The sequence below is a fragment of the Aphidius gifuensis genome, linkage group LG5 (genome assembly GCF_014905175.1).
Source record: "Aphidius gifuensis isolate YNYX2018 linkage group LG5, ASM1490517v1, whole genome shotgun sequence".
Taxonomy (NCBI): Eukaryota; Metazoa; Arthropoda; class Insecta; order Hymenoptera; family Braconidae; genus Aphidius; species Aphidius gifuensis.
The window spans coordinates 9,985,786-10,004,908 of NC_057792.1; the positions used below are offsets into that span (position 1 = coordinate 9,985,786).

At 30.6% G+C, this 19,123-nt stretch overlaps 1 protein-coding gene across 4 annotated transcripts; it reads left to right on the plus strand.

The window, feature by feature from the left end:
• The first annotated feature begins 3,166 nt into the window (after positions 1–3,166).
• Positions 3,167–9,824, plus strand: LOC122857535 (striatin). Of its 4 annotated transcripts, none has more exons than XM_044159755.1 (9): positions 3,167–4,274; positions 4,845–4,948; positions 5,035–5,214; positions 5,296–5,482; positions 6,231–6,392; positions 6,710–6,845; positions 6,959–7,068; positions 7,217–8,042; positions 8,517–9,824. In XM_044159755.1, exons 1-9 carry the CDS (start codon positions 4,008–4,010, stop codon positions 8,684–8,686), a joined length of 2,142 nt encoding a protein of 713 aa, XP_044015690.1. In that variant the 5' UTR covers positions 3,167–4,007; the 3' UTR covers positions 8,687–9,824. The 4 variants fall into 4 exon arrangements, with proteins under 4 accessions (XP_044015690.1, XP_044015691.1, XP_044015688.1 ...); XM_044159756.1 differs by having other exon boundaries at positions 3,685–4,274; positions 5,296–5,476; XM_044159753.1 differs by having other exon boundaries at positions 3,687–4,274; positions 6,959–7,080.
• Positions 9,825–19,123: the final 9,299 nt, after the last annotated feature.

Below are 19,123 nucleotides of genomic sequence, written 5' to 3' on the forward strand. Positions count from 1 at the left end.
AGGTAAGATACCTTGGTATCTTACGTATTAAGGAATACAAAATGTAAGATTGTATCTTACATCATCAGTTCATACATCGAGGTATCTTGCATTTGTGTTCCCAGTGCCTCCTACGAATAAAAATTGGAACCTTCATTTTCTAATTTTTTTCATTCGATAAATACATGTAATTCATTTATTAAATAAATGAAATTCAAAAACAAGCAGTAGCTAGGAAAAGATGTAGCTAAGGATTAATGTTGCTTAAAAAGAATTTCTTTTGGCAACTGTAATTCCTTAGCTCCATCTTTTCACTTAGTACTATTTTGGGATTTTTATTTAAAAATTAGTTATTTAAAATTAAAAGCAACATTAATTCCTTAAAACATAATTTTTTGCAACATTAATTTATGCTTCCACATCTTTTCATAGCTACTGCTTTCAGACATTTTTAATTTTATTTGATAAATAAAAATTACATGCATTTATTTTTAAAATAAATAAAATTCCAAGGAAAAATATAGTATACAATTTCTTGGACATTTCCATCTTTTAAAATGGAAATGACATGTATATTATTTATTTAATAAATGAAAATGTCGAGGAAAAGCAGTAGCTAAATGGAGTAGAATGTATAAATATTTATAATTCCTTAAAACTGGTTTTTCTTGATATTATATATATTTATATAACAAATAAATTACATGTACCAATATATATCGAGCAATAAGAACTAGTTGTCGAGTCGACAGTCAATAAGAATCTTCAAAATGGCGTCAGAGGTATCTTACAGTTTCTTACAGTATCTTACAGTATCTTACTGTAAGTGTATGAAACCTCAAAAATCGACCATTTACCCATCACTGATTTAAGGCCAGGTGCTTAACTTCTAGTGACAAAATTGTGACTAGGTTTGCACCTCGAATTTTTGTCCCACGATAACAATTTTATTTTTAATTGAATAACTTAAAAAAAATATATCAAAATGTTCAAAAAAATGGCACACGTGTCGGAAATTATGTCTCCAAGTGATGTAATAAGTCTAAATAATTTTAATTATTGTTTTTTTGGCAGACTAGTTTGTCGTCCATGACTAAAATGAGTGTACATCTCAGTGATGGCCGACAAGCTAATCTGTCAAAAAACACAATTAAGTTATTGGACTTAATACGCTTGAAGACATATTCGACATTATACCATTGATATGGCACAGTCACTTATGTAAAATTGTTATCGTGAAGACAAAATTCAGTGCAAACTCACAATTTGTCACTAGGTAAGAACCTGCCCTAAAACTTTTGCCACTGATGGCGCTTATAAAATTTTTTTTATATAGGGTGCATTCCTTTGATAAAAAATTTTTTTTCACTCTGCAATTTCGCTTTGTAATACCGACAAATAGCTAGAAACAGAAACAATGACAAAAGTGATAAAATTCTCTATGTAATATCCCAGACTTTACTAATGTCTAGTACGACCTATGTGACAATAACAAGCAAGTACAACAAGTCTATTTTCTATTTATTTGAGTTTGAAATAAACATTGAACTGTCATTAAGGTTATTCTTCCAATAATTGAAACACTGAAATATAATAAAACTGGAAGGTGAACTCCTATGCTTAGCCAATGCACGGATTGTCGCTAGAGATAGCAATATATTGGATGGCTTTCCCTCTCACTCACGCATGCGCACATTAAATCTTGTACAGTCAACGTCAAAACAAACTAGTACTACACGATATAAAAGTTACATTATATTTCAGTACAGTCTTAACCAACTTTAGTTGACGTGACTGTACCGACAAGGACAAAAGCCCATCCATTGAATCTCTCTCTCGGCGACGCTAAGTTCGGCTTCCAGTTTTATTATATTTCAGTGAATTGAAACCAAAAAAAGAATAATGTCATGTGCCAGTAGTGCCACTACAAGAAACCTGCACCCGTATTCCCAGGGCAAATTTTATACAATTTAGGGCTTTTTTTTGCGACTGATGGCACTTGTCAAATTTTTTTTTTCTATATAGATTTTACATACAAAAGCTTCACAAGCTCCGCCAGTGGAGGAAAAAAGCCCTAAATTGTAATGCCCTGACAGTGTTGGGTAGGTATGATACCGGTGTATCATACAGCAGTATCATACACTGTATCATACAGTATGATACATCTCCATTAACATACGCCATGTATCATACATTAAGAGCGCCTCTACATTTCACTTTTTAAACTATTTTACTGACGCCATTTTGCCTATCCGCCATTATACCATATATGTAATACTACATATATGCATTATACACATATTTGGCGCCCAAAAACAATATGTTAACATCCAACATAATATGTAATCTCAAGAATTTATTAATATTCATTAATAAATCAACTAACGAAAAATGATTGTGTGTATTTTACTTGAATAATCTCAAAAATTACAATAAAAAAATGAGATAATAGCCATGATATGTGGGCAAGGAGGGTTTTGACAAGTTCTAAGGAACATCATGAAATGCCAAGAAAAAAGATAGTTTCATTAGCTTGCAAAAAAAAAATAATAAATACAGTAATTATGAGATTATAATCACACAGATAATTCAACTCAATAATCACTTAATATCACAAATATATTTTCCCTGTCGTTCTTCATGAGAAACGTATTATATTAATCTGGGAGACCTATTTGCCAAGTTGACCTCTTTCATCATATTAGCATACTTGAATATATTCCAGGCGAACTCATGAGTCAATTTTTTAAAGAAGTCATAATAATAACTGTTGAATCATTTTCTCGTATAATGTTTTAATTCTAATAAAACTTTTTATACACGTTAGCTGTGTTCGATGGTCGTCTCGGCTCAGTTCCGTCTCACTTACGGCTCACTTATGGCGCTAGCGACGTACGGTTGTTTGAAGAACTACAAAGGCACAAAATCTCAATACAGGTGCTTATCTATATCATCACTGTATCAATGCTTCAATAAATATTGTTTATTTACTTTATGCAAACAGTGTCATCATAATAATCTATTACAATGAGTTGATAAATATATAATCAAAATGAATATAGAAAATATAATTCAGGTGAGAGCAAATAGTGAATGAAAGAAATAAAAATGAAAATACAAATTTTGGAGATGGAATTATTATCTGTGCTATTGAACAATAATTTTTTATCTTTCATACATAGGAAATAGATGAAAACAATCAAAATAATATTATGAACTCATTTTGTTATTACAAAATTAAAGTTTTAATAAATAACAATAAATTTTGAAACGACAACGAACAACAACAACAATCGTCATTTCGTCAATCAACAATATTTATTGGGGCATTGATACAGTGATGATATAGATAGGCACCTGTATTGAGATTTTGTGCCTTTGTAGTTCTTCAAACAACCGTACGTCGCTAGCGCCATAAGTGAGTCGTAAGTGAGACGGAACTGAGCCGAGACGACCATCGAACACAGCTGTTGATGAATTTATTTATTATTTATCGTGTAATAAAAAAAAAAGTTTGACAGCTGTGTACAGTGGTGTGAGTGAGAGTTTGATAAATCATTTAGTTCATTTTATAAAAAAAGAGGGCACTTTCAACTATCATACACTTTATGTAGTATGATACGTATCATACGTATGATTGTATGATACCCCGAAAATCGTCGAATTACCCATCACTGTGCCCTGTGAACATGGGTGCTGAATGCTGATCATTTGGCAAGTTGGCAATTCTGTCTATGAGAAATTTCTTTGTAATTTAGAGAATAATACTAGATATAATACTAATACCGTATTCACCTGAGAAAGACGGGATTATTGAATTTCTTTGAAGATTTTGTAAATATTTTATTTAGTATCTCCGTGTGATTGTAGAACGTACGAACTTATATGAGAACGTAGTTTTTTGGTCAATTCATTAAATGCTGTTCTAAAAACGTTCGTGTGGTGTTGGTCAAAGCTGACAATTGAAAAAAAAACCGACGTTTGCGGGGCAGAAGGCACAGTTTCTGTAATGGCCGTCGTATCATGAAATGAAGGTACCTAGCCAGTTTTGCGATCCTATAATGGAAGAAAATTCTAGCTCAGTTTCTCAAAACCACAACGGGCCCTTGTCAAGCGGTGTTAATGTATCAGTGGCCAATGATAAACATCAAAACAGTGACAACTCAAGTGGAAACGGTGGTAAGGACCAAAAATCACAATACTCAATGCCTGGTATCCTTCACTTTATCCAACATGAGTGGGCTCGCTTCGAACTTGATAGATCACAGTGGGAACTTGATAGGGCTGAATTTCAGGTTTGTTGTGTCATCATTCAATACTATTTATACTATTAATACTTTTGAAAAACGTAGATACGATTCGATATATACATCATTATTTAGACGGCCTATTTTCAATTTATGGAATTCGTTAGTACGAGTCATAGTTCGAGTATTTTCTACTGTCTCGAATATTTTTTTGAATGAACAAATGAGTCGGTTCGCTCCATTTAACTTGTTTTAGGTGTGACACGGAAAGATTCTTAGTTGTTTTTGATATCTTGAATAAAATGTAGCGTTGGCTATGTCCTGCTGAAGCCACGTTAGATAAGCTTCAATCAAATCGAGTTTCAAATTACTGCTTTGTTAATTTCTTTCTCGGTTTTTTTCAATTACAAGTCGGCTACGTCGAGAGATATGGCTATCATGTATATAAACAACTAAGTTCCGTCTATTTGGTCATTATTTGACTACATCAAATCAGTTTTTTTTTTTTTTCATTTCTATTTGAAATAGAAACATCTTCTATTGTTCATATTAATATCATAGTTTATGAAAACAATAAGTTAATCGTTTCATACTAATTTTGATTAATTCAAATTATAGGCTAGAATAGCTTTTCTTCAAGGCGAAAGAAAAGCTCAAGAAAATTTGAAAAATGATTTAGTGAGACGAATCAAAATGCTCGAGTATGCTTTAAAACAAGAGAGGTGAGATCTATTGAAAAGTGACTCATGAACATATAAATATTTGATAGATTGATGATGAACTTTCATAATATAATTTTTGTTTTAAGAGCGAAATGTCATATACTCAAGTATGGAACAGATTTGGTTATTCAAGATGATGTGAAACAACCACTTTATGAAGAAAGTGGCACAGTTGGAGGTTCAGAAGGTGATGTTGGCGATGGTGAAGCTCCTTTCACGTCAGTAAGCAACATTACATGGAAAGAAGGGCGGCAGCTTTTAAGAGAGTAATATGAATCTCAAAAATAATAATTACCATAAACAAAAATAAAGATTTTGATAAAAAAAAAGACTAATATCGTTTATAGGTATCTTCAAGAGATCGGGTATACTGACACTATTATTGATGTTAGGTCAAATAGAGTTAGATCATTGCTTGGATTAAATAATATCACAAATTCAGAAGACATAAATACGCCAGCTTCAAATGGCAATGAAACCTCGAATAAACGTTCATGGGAAAATCAAGGCCGTCGAACAAGTAAAAAGGTAGAGGTAAATCGAATCAGCATGTTTATATTATTTTATTTGTAAAATTCACTCATTGTTTAACTAGTTTTAATTCATTTCATAGTATTACTTTAATAAAAAATCGTGTTGCCTATGACTATACTTAAATATGATTTAATGTACTAAATGTAGTTGGAAATTTTTGATTATTATTTAGTTATAAGAACTCATAAAAACTTATTAACAAAATTATGACAGCTACTGCTAGGTAGGTCATTTACTACAAAAGATGAAAATGTTTATTAGTGTTGCTTTAGAACTTGACATTATTAAAAATTACATCATGAGACGCTGATGTAAACGCTGATTAAATTTATACGTTTTTAAACATATTTCTTAGTTGTAGAGTTCCACCAAGAAAAACTTACATTCATTGGATGCTAGGCTTAAAAAGTTATAAATTTGATTAATCTTTCGTGAAAAAAAAATTTAACAAGGTATATGATAAAAAATGATTATAGAAGCTGTCTTTTGAAAAAATAAAAATTTTTGATACTTTTATTTATTCACGACCAATATTGTTTAGGCTATTTCAAATAGCCTAAACATTTAACGAGATTCACATTATTTTTTTATAAATAATAAACTGACGTTAGATAATTTTATTGACATTTTTTTCTGTTGCAGCTTTTCTTTGTTACGGTCGTAAATGATCAATCTTTCGTAAATAGCCATAATATTCATTAATTAACCCGTAGATATTGACGTAATTTTTATAACTTGTTATTTACAGCAACAACCTACCTCTATTGCTGAGGCAATGATACTTGATACGGAAGCGTCGGTTATGGCGAATTTTGAGTTTCTTGCTCACACAGACATTGATATGGAAGAAGAAGAAGTTGAAGTGGAGGAGGCACTCTATGAAACTGATGGAGATATCAAATCAAACAAGGTATAAAGCGAACGACTTTTCATATTAACGCACATATATAGAAATTTGAAAAATAATGAGAAGTTCAAACAATAGCGGAGAATCAATTTTTTATTAATTCAGAATTTTTTCTGAATTAATAAAAAATTGATTGTATCAATTATTGATTCAAAAACTAACCATAAAAATTTCGAATCTTCAGTGTGTCTAGGTTGGCAATGCAAAAAGTAACTGTGTATAAGCAAAGGCATTATTTTGAGTCTACCTTAGTTCTTAATTTTTTATATTTTTTTTATAAACGAAGAAGTTTCATGTTTTATAATTGAATTATTTTCAAGACGTCTATGATATTGGGTGAGGATGTTGATGCAGAAGCTGAAGAAGTTTTAAACGAGTTGAATCTTCTTACGGAAGCTGAGGAATCTTTACCTGGATCTATAATTCATGTTGATGTTGATTCAAATAAGTGGAATAGTGAGTTTTTTTTATACAATTGATAAGTTTGCTTTCTGACTTACAAGCTTAGTTCAATTTATGTAACTACTACCCGAATATAATTCGTTTATTTATTTTTTTTTTTTGTTTAGACGCAATGCGCAGATCAATGCAACCAGATACTCAACGCTCTGGAGAAGAAGGCGACTCAGCATTGGGTCTTGGAGAGCTAGCTCAATTAACTGTTAACAATGATGCCGAGGTAACCTACGATGTAAGCCAATTTTGAGCCAATGGATTAAAAGTAGAATGACTATATTATTATTAATAGCAATTTTTATTATCATCAAAGCAGATATTTTTTCCGTTTTTTAGAAGAAATTTTGAACAATTTAATATTGATATTACAGATGGCAGCGACAAAAGAGACATTTAGGAAGACTTGGAATGCAAAGTATACGTTGCGCTCCCACTTTGACTGTGTTAGATCTCTTGTCTTCCATCCAACAGATCCAGTGTTAATAACTGCAAGTGATGATCACACATTAAAACTTTGGAATTTACAAAAAACCGTGCCAGCAAAAAAATCCGCATCACTGGACGTCGAACCGTTATACACGTTTAGATCTCACACTGGACCAGTCTTATGTCTAGCCATGTGCAACACCGGAAGTCGTTGTTATAGTGGAGGAATTGACGGCAAGATTCATTGCTGGTCGGTTCCTTCCGGCAATATTGATCCATATGACTCTTATGAGCCTGGAATTTTAGGCCAATCATTGTCTGGGCACACGGATGCTGTTTGGGGACTTAGTATGTACCATCCAAAATCACAGTTACTGTCAGTTAGTGCAGATGGTACAGTCAAACTTTGGAACTCTCAAAGTAAAGTGCCACTTTTGAATACATATGCATCTGAGCAGGATGGTATTCCAACATCTGTTGATTTTGTTAGAGATGAGTGCCATAAACTTGTAGTTGCATACGAAGGGGCATGTGTCGTTTTTGATGCGGAAACTGGCTCAATTGTCTCTCGGTTGGAGGGTCACGGGACAAAAGGTGTTAACCGAGTTGTTGCTCATCCAATTCAGCCACTTATTATAGCTGCTTATGAAGATCGACATATTAGATTTTATGACCATCGCTCGGCTACACTCGCTCATGCCATGGTTGCCCATTTAGATGCCGTTACTAGTCTCGCTGTTGATCCTCATGGACTTTACTTGTTATCTGGCAGTAAGTTTCATTATTAATTATTATTTATTGCAAAATAATTCGGTCTTTATTTATTGTTATGACAACGCGTAGTTCAAATTGTTTTCTGTAATTTTTTCTTCTGTTGACTAATATACAAAGAAAAATTTTAATTAATTTAATTGAATTTATATAAAAATTCGTTTTTTGAAAAGTCGAAACCACCAAAAAATGGATTTTGTCGATAAAAACTTGTTTTATTACATAGTTGATACATTGGCGCAATTTTTTCGATTTATTTGAGATTTAATCATTGTCTTATTGAATAATTTCATATAGTTTTTCGGATCCTGGATTATAAATATCAAAACAGTATTGCAATACTTGTACTTCAACTCATGGCGGTATTATTAATCTATGACACACAAAACATCAAGTGGGACAATAAGTCTCGAATTAACACGAAAAATTAGCTAACGTGTTAAGACTAACAGTAACTTATATGTTTTTTCGAAGGTCATGACTGCAGCATAAGATTATGGAATATGGATAACAAGACTTGCGTACAGGAGATCACTGCTCACCGCAAAAAGTTTGATGAAAGTATTCTAGATGTAGCATTTCATCCGTCGCTACCATTCATTGCCAGTGCAGGAGCTGATGCTCTAGCCAAAGTTTTCGTGTAAATGACATAAAATGAAAAAGCAACACCCATGAAAAGTAAAATAAAAAATCCAATGGATAAACGTCGTTGATATTATATGAAAATGAATCATGTAAAGTGGATTTTGTACTGATGTTTAATTTTTTGTTTTGTAACTTAGCTTGTACATGTTCTGTCTTTCCATAATACATTTTCCAATATTTCGTTGAATTATTCTCCCAAGTCATGAAATTTCAAAAAGAAATATAGACAAAAATTCAATATAGAAATAACTTGAGGAAAAACATTGAATTATAGTCATTGTTTTGAAACTGTCTATCTAAAAAAAAGTTTTTGACGGATATTTAAATTATTATATTACATATTAATATTAAGACAAATAAAAACTTATAGGAAAATATAAATCCTAACTTGTAGTATCAAAATCGACAGAAAAAAATTGGATAAGCTTTATTCAAGTATTAATTTTATCCGATACTGAGACATCAATAATCTTATTAGACTCAATTCAGTGAGTAGAGTTGAAGAATAGAATTAAATTCTGATAAAGAGCGCGTAGGGCCCTTTCCAGACCCTGATAAATGCAATGTGTATAGGTATAGTTCTTTGAAACTGTAAAGTGAATTTGGATAATTGAAATCGAAAATTTACGATAAAAACTAATTATCAATGAATAGAAATGAATAATAAAAACTATACAGTAATAATTCAATATATAAAAAAAGGTCACTCCCTCTGATGTAAAAGTTTTAAAAACACTGCCGCAGTAACGTAATATCTATTGCAGTGCTGTTGCATAGCTATTTGAGTTTTTTTTTAAAACGTTTGAATGAATAATAATTTCGGAATTGATAATACTCTTTCATAAAACTATGCATATCCTGAAGCTTTCACAAAAAAAGAAATTAATATTCTACTATTACACTATTCATGCATTATACCTGAAATAAAACAGTCTTATATAGTATCTATGATGAATACAATAATAAATAAAACTAATAATAAATAAATCGTAATAAAATAACTATACATTAAAAAAAAAAAATACTTAACTGCTACAATTAATTACAATGAATTATAAACGTGTGTCTTGCTGTAATATATTGTAATAAAAAATAATGATACAATAGAGGAGAAAAAAAAATACTATTGTAATCTGATGAAGTTGAATATCGTATTTAAATTATTAATAGGGTTGGTCCACAAATTTAAGAAAAATTAATTTTTATGATTTTTGTAAAATATAAGTTAGAAAAATTTTTTTAGCAATGCAAAATTTGTTTTGACTCCATAGTCTAATTAAGCTCTAAACTTCACAATACGCTTTTTGGTTGAGCGCACTTGGTTCGAACGTAAGTAAATCAAGAGTGAAGAGGCACGGTAGTGCCCAGTAGTGCCTCGAGTCAAGTATGTATGATAGTCCGTGAGCTGATGGCAAAAAAACTAGACACAACTATTTGTTCAGTGGTAGTCCTTGAGTTCAAAAACACGTTGCACCTACTCCCTACCGTTTTGATTGGTAACCGTCCACAGGTAACTGGTAAGCCAGGTGAAAATCCGATAATTCAGACAGCTCATAATTACTTAATTTTTTGTTTAATACTTTTAATTTTATTATATTAATTTAATTTTAAAATCCCTATTAAATTAATTGGTAACTGACGAACATATTAATTTTTGAAAATTGAAAAAAATACAAATTGTAAGATACGTTAAAAATAGTAGGCGAGCTAGGTTATTTTTTTAAAATGTATTTCAAATATAAAAAAAAAATCCCTACCAAAGAAAAAATTCTTGAAGGAGTACCTCTGCGATAATCGAAATAGAAAGCTTACATTAGGAAAAAGCGTAGTGTTAATAGCAATAAAAAGTCTATATCGGAGCCCGAAATTTTTGCCTGATACTGTACAAATTCCAGCCAATCACGGCCAAGTTGTGTTCAAGAAAACGCTCCGATAAATGTGTACTTAGGTGTGTTCGTTCACTATTCACACCGAGCGTATGCACGGAGCGTATGCAAGGAAGCGCTAGAGTTTTGCGGTCATTTGAAGAAACTTTAGTAACTAAAATTTACTAAAATATTCGTTATTTTCAGTCATTGTGTTTATTTAGTTAATTTAATAATTTTTTCTCAGACGCAAGAACAAATTACCAATTAATAATAATGAAAGAGAGCGAAAGAACTGGAAAAAACGAATAGCAATAAATAAATAGTAAATTTTAGTTACTACAGTTTCTTCAAATGACCGCAAAACGCTAGCGCTTCCTTGCATACGCTCCGTGCATACGCTCGGTGTGAAAAGTGAACGAACACACCTCTTATGTTTGCCCCGCACCCGTATTCAGAGGATGTTCTCATTAGGGCGTTTTTTTTCCGATGGTGGCGCTTGTGAAGCTATAAATCAATCCTGTATGGGGATAGAAATGGGACAAAATATGTCTACCCGGATTCAAAACTTAGCTAATATTTTGTCCCATTTCAATGCGGTTGCCTCCTTCTAGATCTTGAAGAAAATCTATAAAAAGTTACTAACATCATCAAAAAACCTAATGAAGGCACACCTCTGAGCTCTGAGTACGACAATTCACAGGGCATTACAATTTTAGGGCTTTTTATCCACTGGTGGCGCTTGGAAGCAATGTAAAATCTATATAAAAAAAATTTACAAGCGCCATGTGGCAAAAAAGCCCTAAATTGATAAAAAACGCCGAGAAACAGTGTATCAGAAAAGGACGTTCTCATTAGGGCGTTTTTTTCCGATGGTGGCGTTTGTGAAGCTTTTCTATATGAAATCTATATAAAAAAAATCATAACAAAAAAAAAAACCTAGTTTTTTTTACAAAAAGAAGCGTCAAGTATACGAAATCGTTTAGCTGTTTTATTTTTTTAATACAAAAAGATGTGGTACCAAAAAAAGTCGAGAATTAAATATATTTTCAATGCATATAATTAAGTCTTAACTATTGACAAAAAAACGCCGAGAAACGTGTAAAAAAAAGTTTTACCACAGAGAAATTCTTCCGAAATCAGCGACGAGGAGAAATTTTTCCACCCATTTCCCCACATTTATTAATTTGATGAAACGATCACGGGAGTTTTGTAGACCAAGTACCTCAGGTATATCAACTTTTTTGGAAAAAAGTGTCTTCGAATTTTTATTTTTTTCAAAAAAAATAAACATCATTATGCTTTGCGTTATGTAACAATTAATAAATAGTCATTTTTTTTTGGCAAAATTGAAAATTAAAAAAGTTAGAAAAAAATTAAACAAATGGTGGAGAAAGTTAGAGAAAGGGTGGAGAGATTTGTCCGCCATTTCTCCAACCGTGTGAAAAAAGAATTTTACTGCTGACAAATTTTTTCTAAAATCAACGATGAGGAGAAATTTTTTCGCCGTTTCTCCGAATCAACTTGGGTAAGGGAACCTTCGGAAATATTTCTCCGCGGAAAAAACACACGCGGAGAAACATGTGGAAAAAATAATTTCACCGCAGAAAAATCCTTCCGAAATCAACGAGGAGGAGAAAAATTTTTCCACTCATTTTTCCGCATGGGTCAATTTGGGAGAAATTCGGAGTAATCGCGGATAAATTCGGAGTAACCGCGGAGGAATTCGGAGTAATCACGAAGAAACTCGGAAAAATTCGGAGAAATATTTCCACCAGGGAATGTTAACGATTTATTGATGTAACATCTGGAAAATCTAAATTTCGTATTTTTATCATTACTTAATTAATTTTATCAATAACTGTTGTTGATGTTTCTAAAAAAAAATGGTCTTGATGTGTTCATAATTGTTGCATCCTTAAAATTAGACGTTCAATTGATGAACGAATTGATACCATTTGATTGTGACATATTTAAAAACGCATCAAGACTTATCTAGACCAGTTGATAATGACAATGATATAAATAACGTGCCTGACACTGATGGTCTCAACATTGCTGACACATGTTCTTTGTATTTTTGATTTTTATTATCATTTTCATTATTTATTTTTGTTGATGATTCTTGTTGATAATTTAATTTCTAAACATCATTACTTGTAGGTAATGTTATATTCACTATTAATTCCGAACTCATTCTTCCATTTTTTTTTTTTCGGTCTCGTAAAAGTTCTTTTATCAATTGTTTTTGTTGTATCATTTGACAAATCATTAAGGAGGTTATGCAGAAATTACTCTTTTTTTTTTTAAATATAATGAGAATGTTCTGAAATTTTGTACACATGTAGATCTTTTTATTCTGAATACAACGGTATAATTATTTTCTTATGTTGATCTGTTAAATTTTTTGTAATTAATTATTGAAAATAATATTTAACATTGGCTCTTATGGAGATTTCAACCATTTTTTTCGGATAGAAAAAATGATGAAAAAGTCTTGAAAAAAATCACACATATACTAGAAACCGAGTTTTATTAATTGCGCGAAAAATTTTCATATGTTGATCGGTCAATTAATGAGAAATTAATTATAAACTTTACAAAAATTAGATGTGGCAACGTATGGAATGTTCAAACACACACACATACCCGCAATCCCATATGTATACGGGGCGCAGGCGCTTTTCACTTTATTTTTTCACAATGTAGCCAGATTTCAGTTTTGTCTGTGACGTCAGAAGCGCCCCGCAACACCCGCAATTAATTTGTGCATAACCTCCTTAAGTGAACTTACTGATAAATCTTTTCTTTACCATGTTGAAGATCTTCGACATTTGATGATATTTTGTCACTCACTGACAGCAACCATCTTCCATTGTCATCAAAATTAACATGTGATAGATCAATTATACTATCGAGAAATTCGTTGATAATGATGTCTCAGGGGTATAGCACTACGTGTATTTCGGTAGGGGCTTATTTGGCAGTCTAGTTCCTCCCGATTCACCAGACAAGGTCTAGTTATTTTAATATCAAATGATAATCCCATTTATTTTCTACAATATCGGTCTCAATTCTACATTACCAGCTCAAAAGCAGATTTCGTCAAAAAAATTGAAATAATATTAAAAAAAGCATAATTTATATTTTTATTTCAATCCAATTTCAATCACAAACTTGTCATAAAATTTCAGAATTTAAAATTTTGAAATTAAATAAATAAAAAAATATTGACAAATTGCTGAAAAAAAAATGTTGCTAATATTTTTCCCATAGCTTTTTATTTATTTGAATAATTAAAAAGCTATAGGAAAAATGGTAGATAAGGAAAGGATGTTGTCACATGTTAATTTATACGAAATTAATTTTGCCAAAGAAATTAACATGCAGGCGAAGAATTATGTTTTAAAGAAATATATTTGCTTGAAATATATATTTTTTGGCAACATTAATTCCTTAGCTACATCTTTTCCTTAGCTACTGCTTTTTCTTGGACATTTTTATTTATTTTATAAATAAAATACGTGTAAATTTATTTTTTAAAAATACAAATGTCCAAGGAAAAGCAGTAGCTAAGGAAAAGATGTAGCTAAGGAATTAATGTGACTAAGGAATTAATGTTGCCAAAAAATTGTGTTTCAAGGAAATAATTCCTTAGTCACATTAATTCCTTAGCTACTGCTTTTCCTTGGACATTTTTTATTTATTTTATAAATAAAATACATGTAAATTTATTTTAAAAAAATACAAATGTCCAAGGAAAAGCAGTAGCTAAGGAAAAGATGTAGCTAAGGAATTAATGTGACTAAGGAATTAATGTTGCCAAAAAATTATGTTTCAAGGAAATAATTCCTTAGTCACATTAATTCCTTAGCTACATCTTTTCCTTAGCTACTGCTTTTCCTTGGACATTTTAATTTATTAAATAGATAAAATACATGTATTTTTATTGAAAAAAAATAAAAATGTCCAAGGAAAAGCAGTAGCTAAGGAAAAGATGCAGCTAAGGAATTAATGTTGCCAAAGAATTATGTTTTAAAGAAATATATTTGCTTGAAATATATATTTTTTGGCAACATTAATTCCTTAGCTACATCTTTTCCTTAGCTACTGCTTTTCCTTGGACATTTTAATTTATTAAATAGATAAAATACATGTATTTTTATTTGAAAAAAATAAAAATGTCCAAGGAAAATATATATATTTATTTCTTTGGCAAAATTAATTTCGTGAAATTAACATGTGACAACATCCTTTCCTTAGCTACCATTTTTCCTATAGCTTTTTATTTATATGAATAAATTAAAAGCTATCGCAAAAATATTAGCTAAGGAAAGGATGTTGCCTGCATGTTAATTTTTTTGGCAAAATTAATTTCGTATAAATTAACATGTGACAACATCCTTTCCTTAGCTACCATTTTTCCTATAGCTTTTTATTCATTTAAATAAATAAAAAGCTATGGGAAAAATAGTAGCTAAGAAATGCATTTTGCGTACTTGTTTATTTCTTTGGCAAAATTAATCTTTTATAAATTAATATGTAAACAACATCCTTTTTTTAGTTTCCATTTTTTTTATAATTTTTTGTTTGTTTTTATAAATTATTAGAAGCATAGAAAATTCAATTAATTTTCATAAGTTCAAAAAATGCCGATAAATGAAATGTAGGTAAAATAGTTATTGAAAAGTTGGTCTTGTAGAAAGTATATATCGTCTCGTTCCATTTGTCTGTCTGTCTCATTCTCTGTCCCTTTCTACGACAAAAATTGGTCTTCTGCGTTGATGTACGGTCCACTGGTTACAAAAAATAAGCCCCTACCGAAATATACGTAGTACTATACCCCTGGATGTCTTGTTTAAAATATATTATTCACTTTAGCTGACATTTCATTATTATTAATATTTATTACTCAAACTTACAGAATAGTTGTGCATCAATCATCACAAAAAGATGAACAAGTCAAAAATAGTATTTAAAAATATGTTAGCTTTTTTGCAGTATAGACAGATGCTTCTGGCAGCTGATTTTGATATTCAAAAATAAATCTTTTTACATATCCCTAGCGGATGGCTCGACTTTCCAATGTAGCATTCAGTCGACAGCGATTTGAGAGCCATTCGAGAGCATATATACAACGTAATTCACGAGCACCGGATACTCAAAATGAGTTGGAAAAATATGAAATAAATATAAGATTATAATGACAATAACTTAAACTGAATAAAACCTTGACTATAGTACATGTATTTAATATTAAATAAGAGTTTGAATTATACAAGGTAGAGAGGTTAGATTGACATGATCCGCATATCTATACTGGAGTCAGAAAGCTGTCGAGCCTCAGACCATTCATCGGTAATTGACTCGGTCATTATTACCAAGATATTTTGTCACTATATCGACAGGCTTTCGACACCAAATTGAGAGTTGTCTAATTTATATATTTTTCATTGTTTTAAATTGTTTAAACATTATAATGGACTTTATTAATGATAGATTTGCATTTTTATTATATAAAAAACCTTGTAAAAATTTAAACAAAAAAATTTTTTTTTGTTTATAGTTTTTAAATTAATTGTTAATAACAATTGCATGTAAAAAACAAAAAAAAACAGTATAACTAAGCGTTTAAGGTTGATTCTGGAAATCTGAAATCGCAACAGATTTTTTTTTTTTTAGGGAATTTTAATTTCCTATTGTTTTTGCCCCCCACCCCCCCGAAAATTTTCTAAGTCTCTTAATCTAAATACGATAAATATGGGGAACATCATTAAATATGAGGGAAAATATAGAAAAATCACTGAATATAAAGAAAAAAACGATAAATATGAGAAAATATCAGTAAATATAAAGAAGAAAGCGCTAAATATAAAGAAAACTCCGATAATTATGGGAAAATATCAGGGAAATATTAGTAAATATCAATGAAAACTTACTCAATACAAAGAAAAATAGGATAAATATGGGAAATACAAGTAAATATATAGGAAAAATCACTGAATATGAAGAAAAATACGATACATATGGGAAAATATCAGTAAATGTAAAGAAAACTGTAGAAAAAAATTGAAAAATATCAAAGAAAAATCAGGGAATATAAAGAAAAAACGATAAATATGGGGACCCGAGGAACGAAATTTATATATAACTTTATATAATTGTATAAAATTTTATAAAGTTGTATAAAGTTATATATGGTTTTATATTGCCACTTTATTTATAAAGCTATATATAACATGTTGTATAAAACTTTATATAACTATATAAAACTTCATATAATTGTATAAAGTTTTATATAAAGATCAACTTACTTTTTATAAAATTTTATACAAGTGTATAAAGGTATATAAAATTGTATAAATGTATATATAACTGTATTTTAAAATGGTCAAACGCAAAATTTGCTTTGTTGATAAACGCTCAAAAAAAATATTATAAAGAAATGTTTTTCTTTTTTTTTTTTTTTTTCTACATTAAGGTTGTATGTAAATCCCATCGGTGGACAAAGTTTGGGCCCGAGAGGGTGCGCATGTATGTACGGTTATACAAAATATTTGTAGTTCCCCCATATCCAATTTCTGTTTACTATACTGGCACGTTGTTGGTAGTATGTGTATCTGTATTCCATCTGGATAGGCACACACATACTACCATAGCCAAGAAACATGAGACAGCACGACGAATAAAAGAGAGAGAATGACCGCTAATGATAGAAAATTTTGATTTTGACAATGTAATATCTTTTAAAGTCAACAGACGAAATTGATCGTTAAGGGCTTAAAAAATCCGTATTATAATAAACTACAAGCTGATCGTAAATTAAGGAAAATCGTATAGAAACTTTTTGAGCTACAGGAAAAAATATGTGTTCAGTCCCTATACCTACGTGTTAAAGTTGTCAACTTTGACATCAATTATCTAAAAAAAACAACACACGAAAATTTCCAAAAAAATCAACAAGATAGATAATTATTCTGGCTTTAAGGTTGATTCCAAGTCCCATCGCCGTACCAATATTTATGCCACAAAGGGCCCGTATATTAATAACGCTATTTTTTATTCCCCGTATCCTGAAATTTTTGTGGCGCCACTGATGAAAAAACCAAGTTCTTTAGTAGTATGTGTGTGCGCGGCAACACACTAGCAAACAAAGTTTACGTCGTACGCCAAAACCATGGTAGAAATATACAGGTAGGTCCATGCGCATACGTTTTTTTAAGCCAATAAGAAGTGCTGACCACCGGTTGCCATATTGGCTAAAGTGGCGCGACTTTATTTAAATCATAAATTAAAATACATATTAAAGATGATTTCAATAGAAGATTAAAATAATAAAAATACATAAACACATGATTAATTATATAAAAAATAAAAAATAAAATACATATTAAGTTTTGTTACATATTTTTTTTAACTTATTTTGCTTTTTTTTTTTTTTTTTATCTTCTATAATTTACTTATTAAAAACTCTGAGTCAAATGTACGTACAAGTATGTACCAAACATTGTATTGCATCCAGTGCAATATTTATATTGTTCTTTTTATCCAAACTTCTAGTTTGTTAACTAAATATGTAAAAATTTCTTTTATTTTTCCAAATTGTTTTTTTGTGAAAAGGTAAAAGTTCAATTTCTAATTGTTTTGCAACATCTATTAATACGTAGAATTATCAAATAATATTTTTAAAGTTTTTATTTATGATTAATGTAACTTTTAAGCATGCCATACATAAATAATTAATAGTACAACAATAATAATATGACGGACACACAGATTTACACACATGCAAACAAGATGGCCGCCAATGGTCTGCGCAGAAGATTTTTATTTTCGTCCGAGGCATATACCTGTATATTTCTACCATGGCCAAAACCATGCTTGTGTTCATGTCTGTGTGCCGCGCATCTAGCAAAATTTCGAAGTTTAAAAGTTGAATATTTATTAAAAGAAAAAGAAGAAAAAATTGAAATAATTATCAAAATTTCGTCTTGTCCAGGGCTACAATCTGATAGTAAATGTACAGTTTTGAATCAACACAAAAAAAAGTTATTCGTAAAAACATGAGGTAACGCGTATACCTTGTGTGTTAAAGTTGTCAACTTTGACAGTAAATATCTCGAAAAAAGCAAACAAGAAAAAATTCAAAAAAATTCACAATATAGATAATTATTTCATTTAGAAAATAAGCCGAAAAAATCGAAAGTCTATCAGAAATTCAGATATTCGGAATCAACCTTAATATGAACTCGAAAAATCAAAAATCGTATAGAGGGAAATTCTGTTTACATACAACCTTAAATACGTAGACATAAAAAACTGTCCAGGCTCAGGACTTGAACCCCATACCTTTCGGTTACCAACCCTACGCAGTATCCGATGCGCCACGATAACGCATGTGAAAATAAAGATTTATTTCTTTTACATCAACAAGCAAAAGTCACGCCTGCGCAGTCGACTAAAAAGTGGGGGCAGTTGACATTTCTGAGTCCGTCATCAATTTTGCTATGCCCCATTGTAATTTTAAATATGTTGCTTTGTATTTGTTAGTGACACCTACTGGATTGCCAA

Excerpts from the sequence above, each read along its gene's own strand:
- LOC122857535 (XM_044159753.1), top strand. The coding sequence starts at position 4,008 with ATGAAGGTACCTAGCCAGTTTTGCGATCCTATAATGGAAGAAAATTCT. Across the intron at positions 4,275-4,844 it reads TTGATAGGGCTGAATTTCAG|GCTAGAATAGCTTTTCTTCA; the intron begins GTTTGTTGTGTC and ends TTCAAATTATAG. Across the intron at positions 7,081-7,216 it reads ATGCCGAGGTAACCTACGAT|ATGGCAGCGACAAAAGAGAC; the intron begins GTAAGCCAATTT and ends TTGATATTACAG.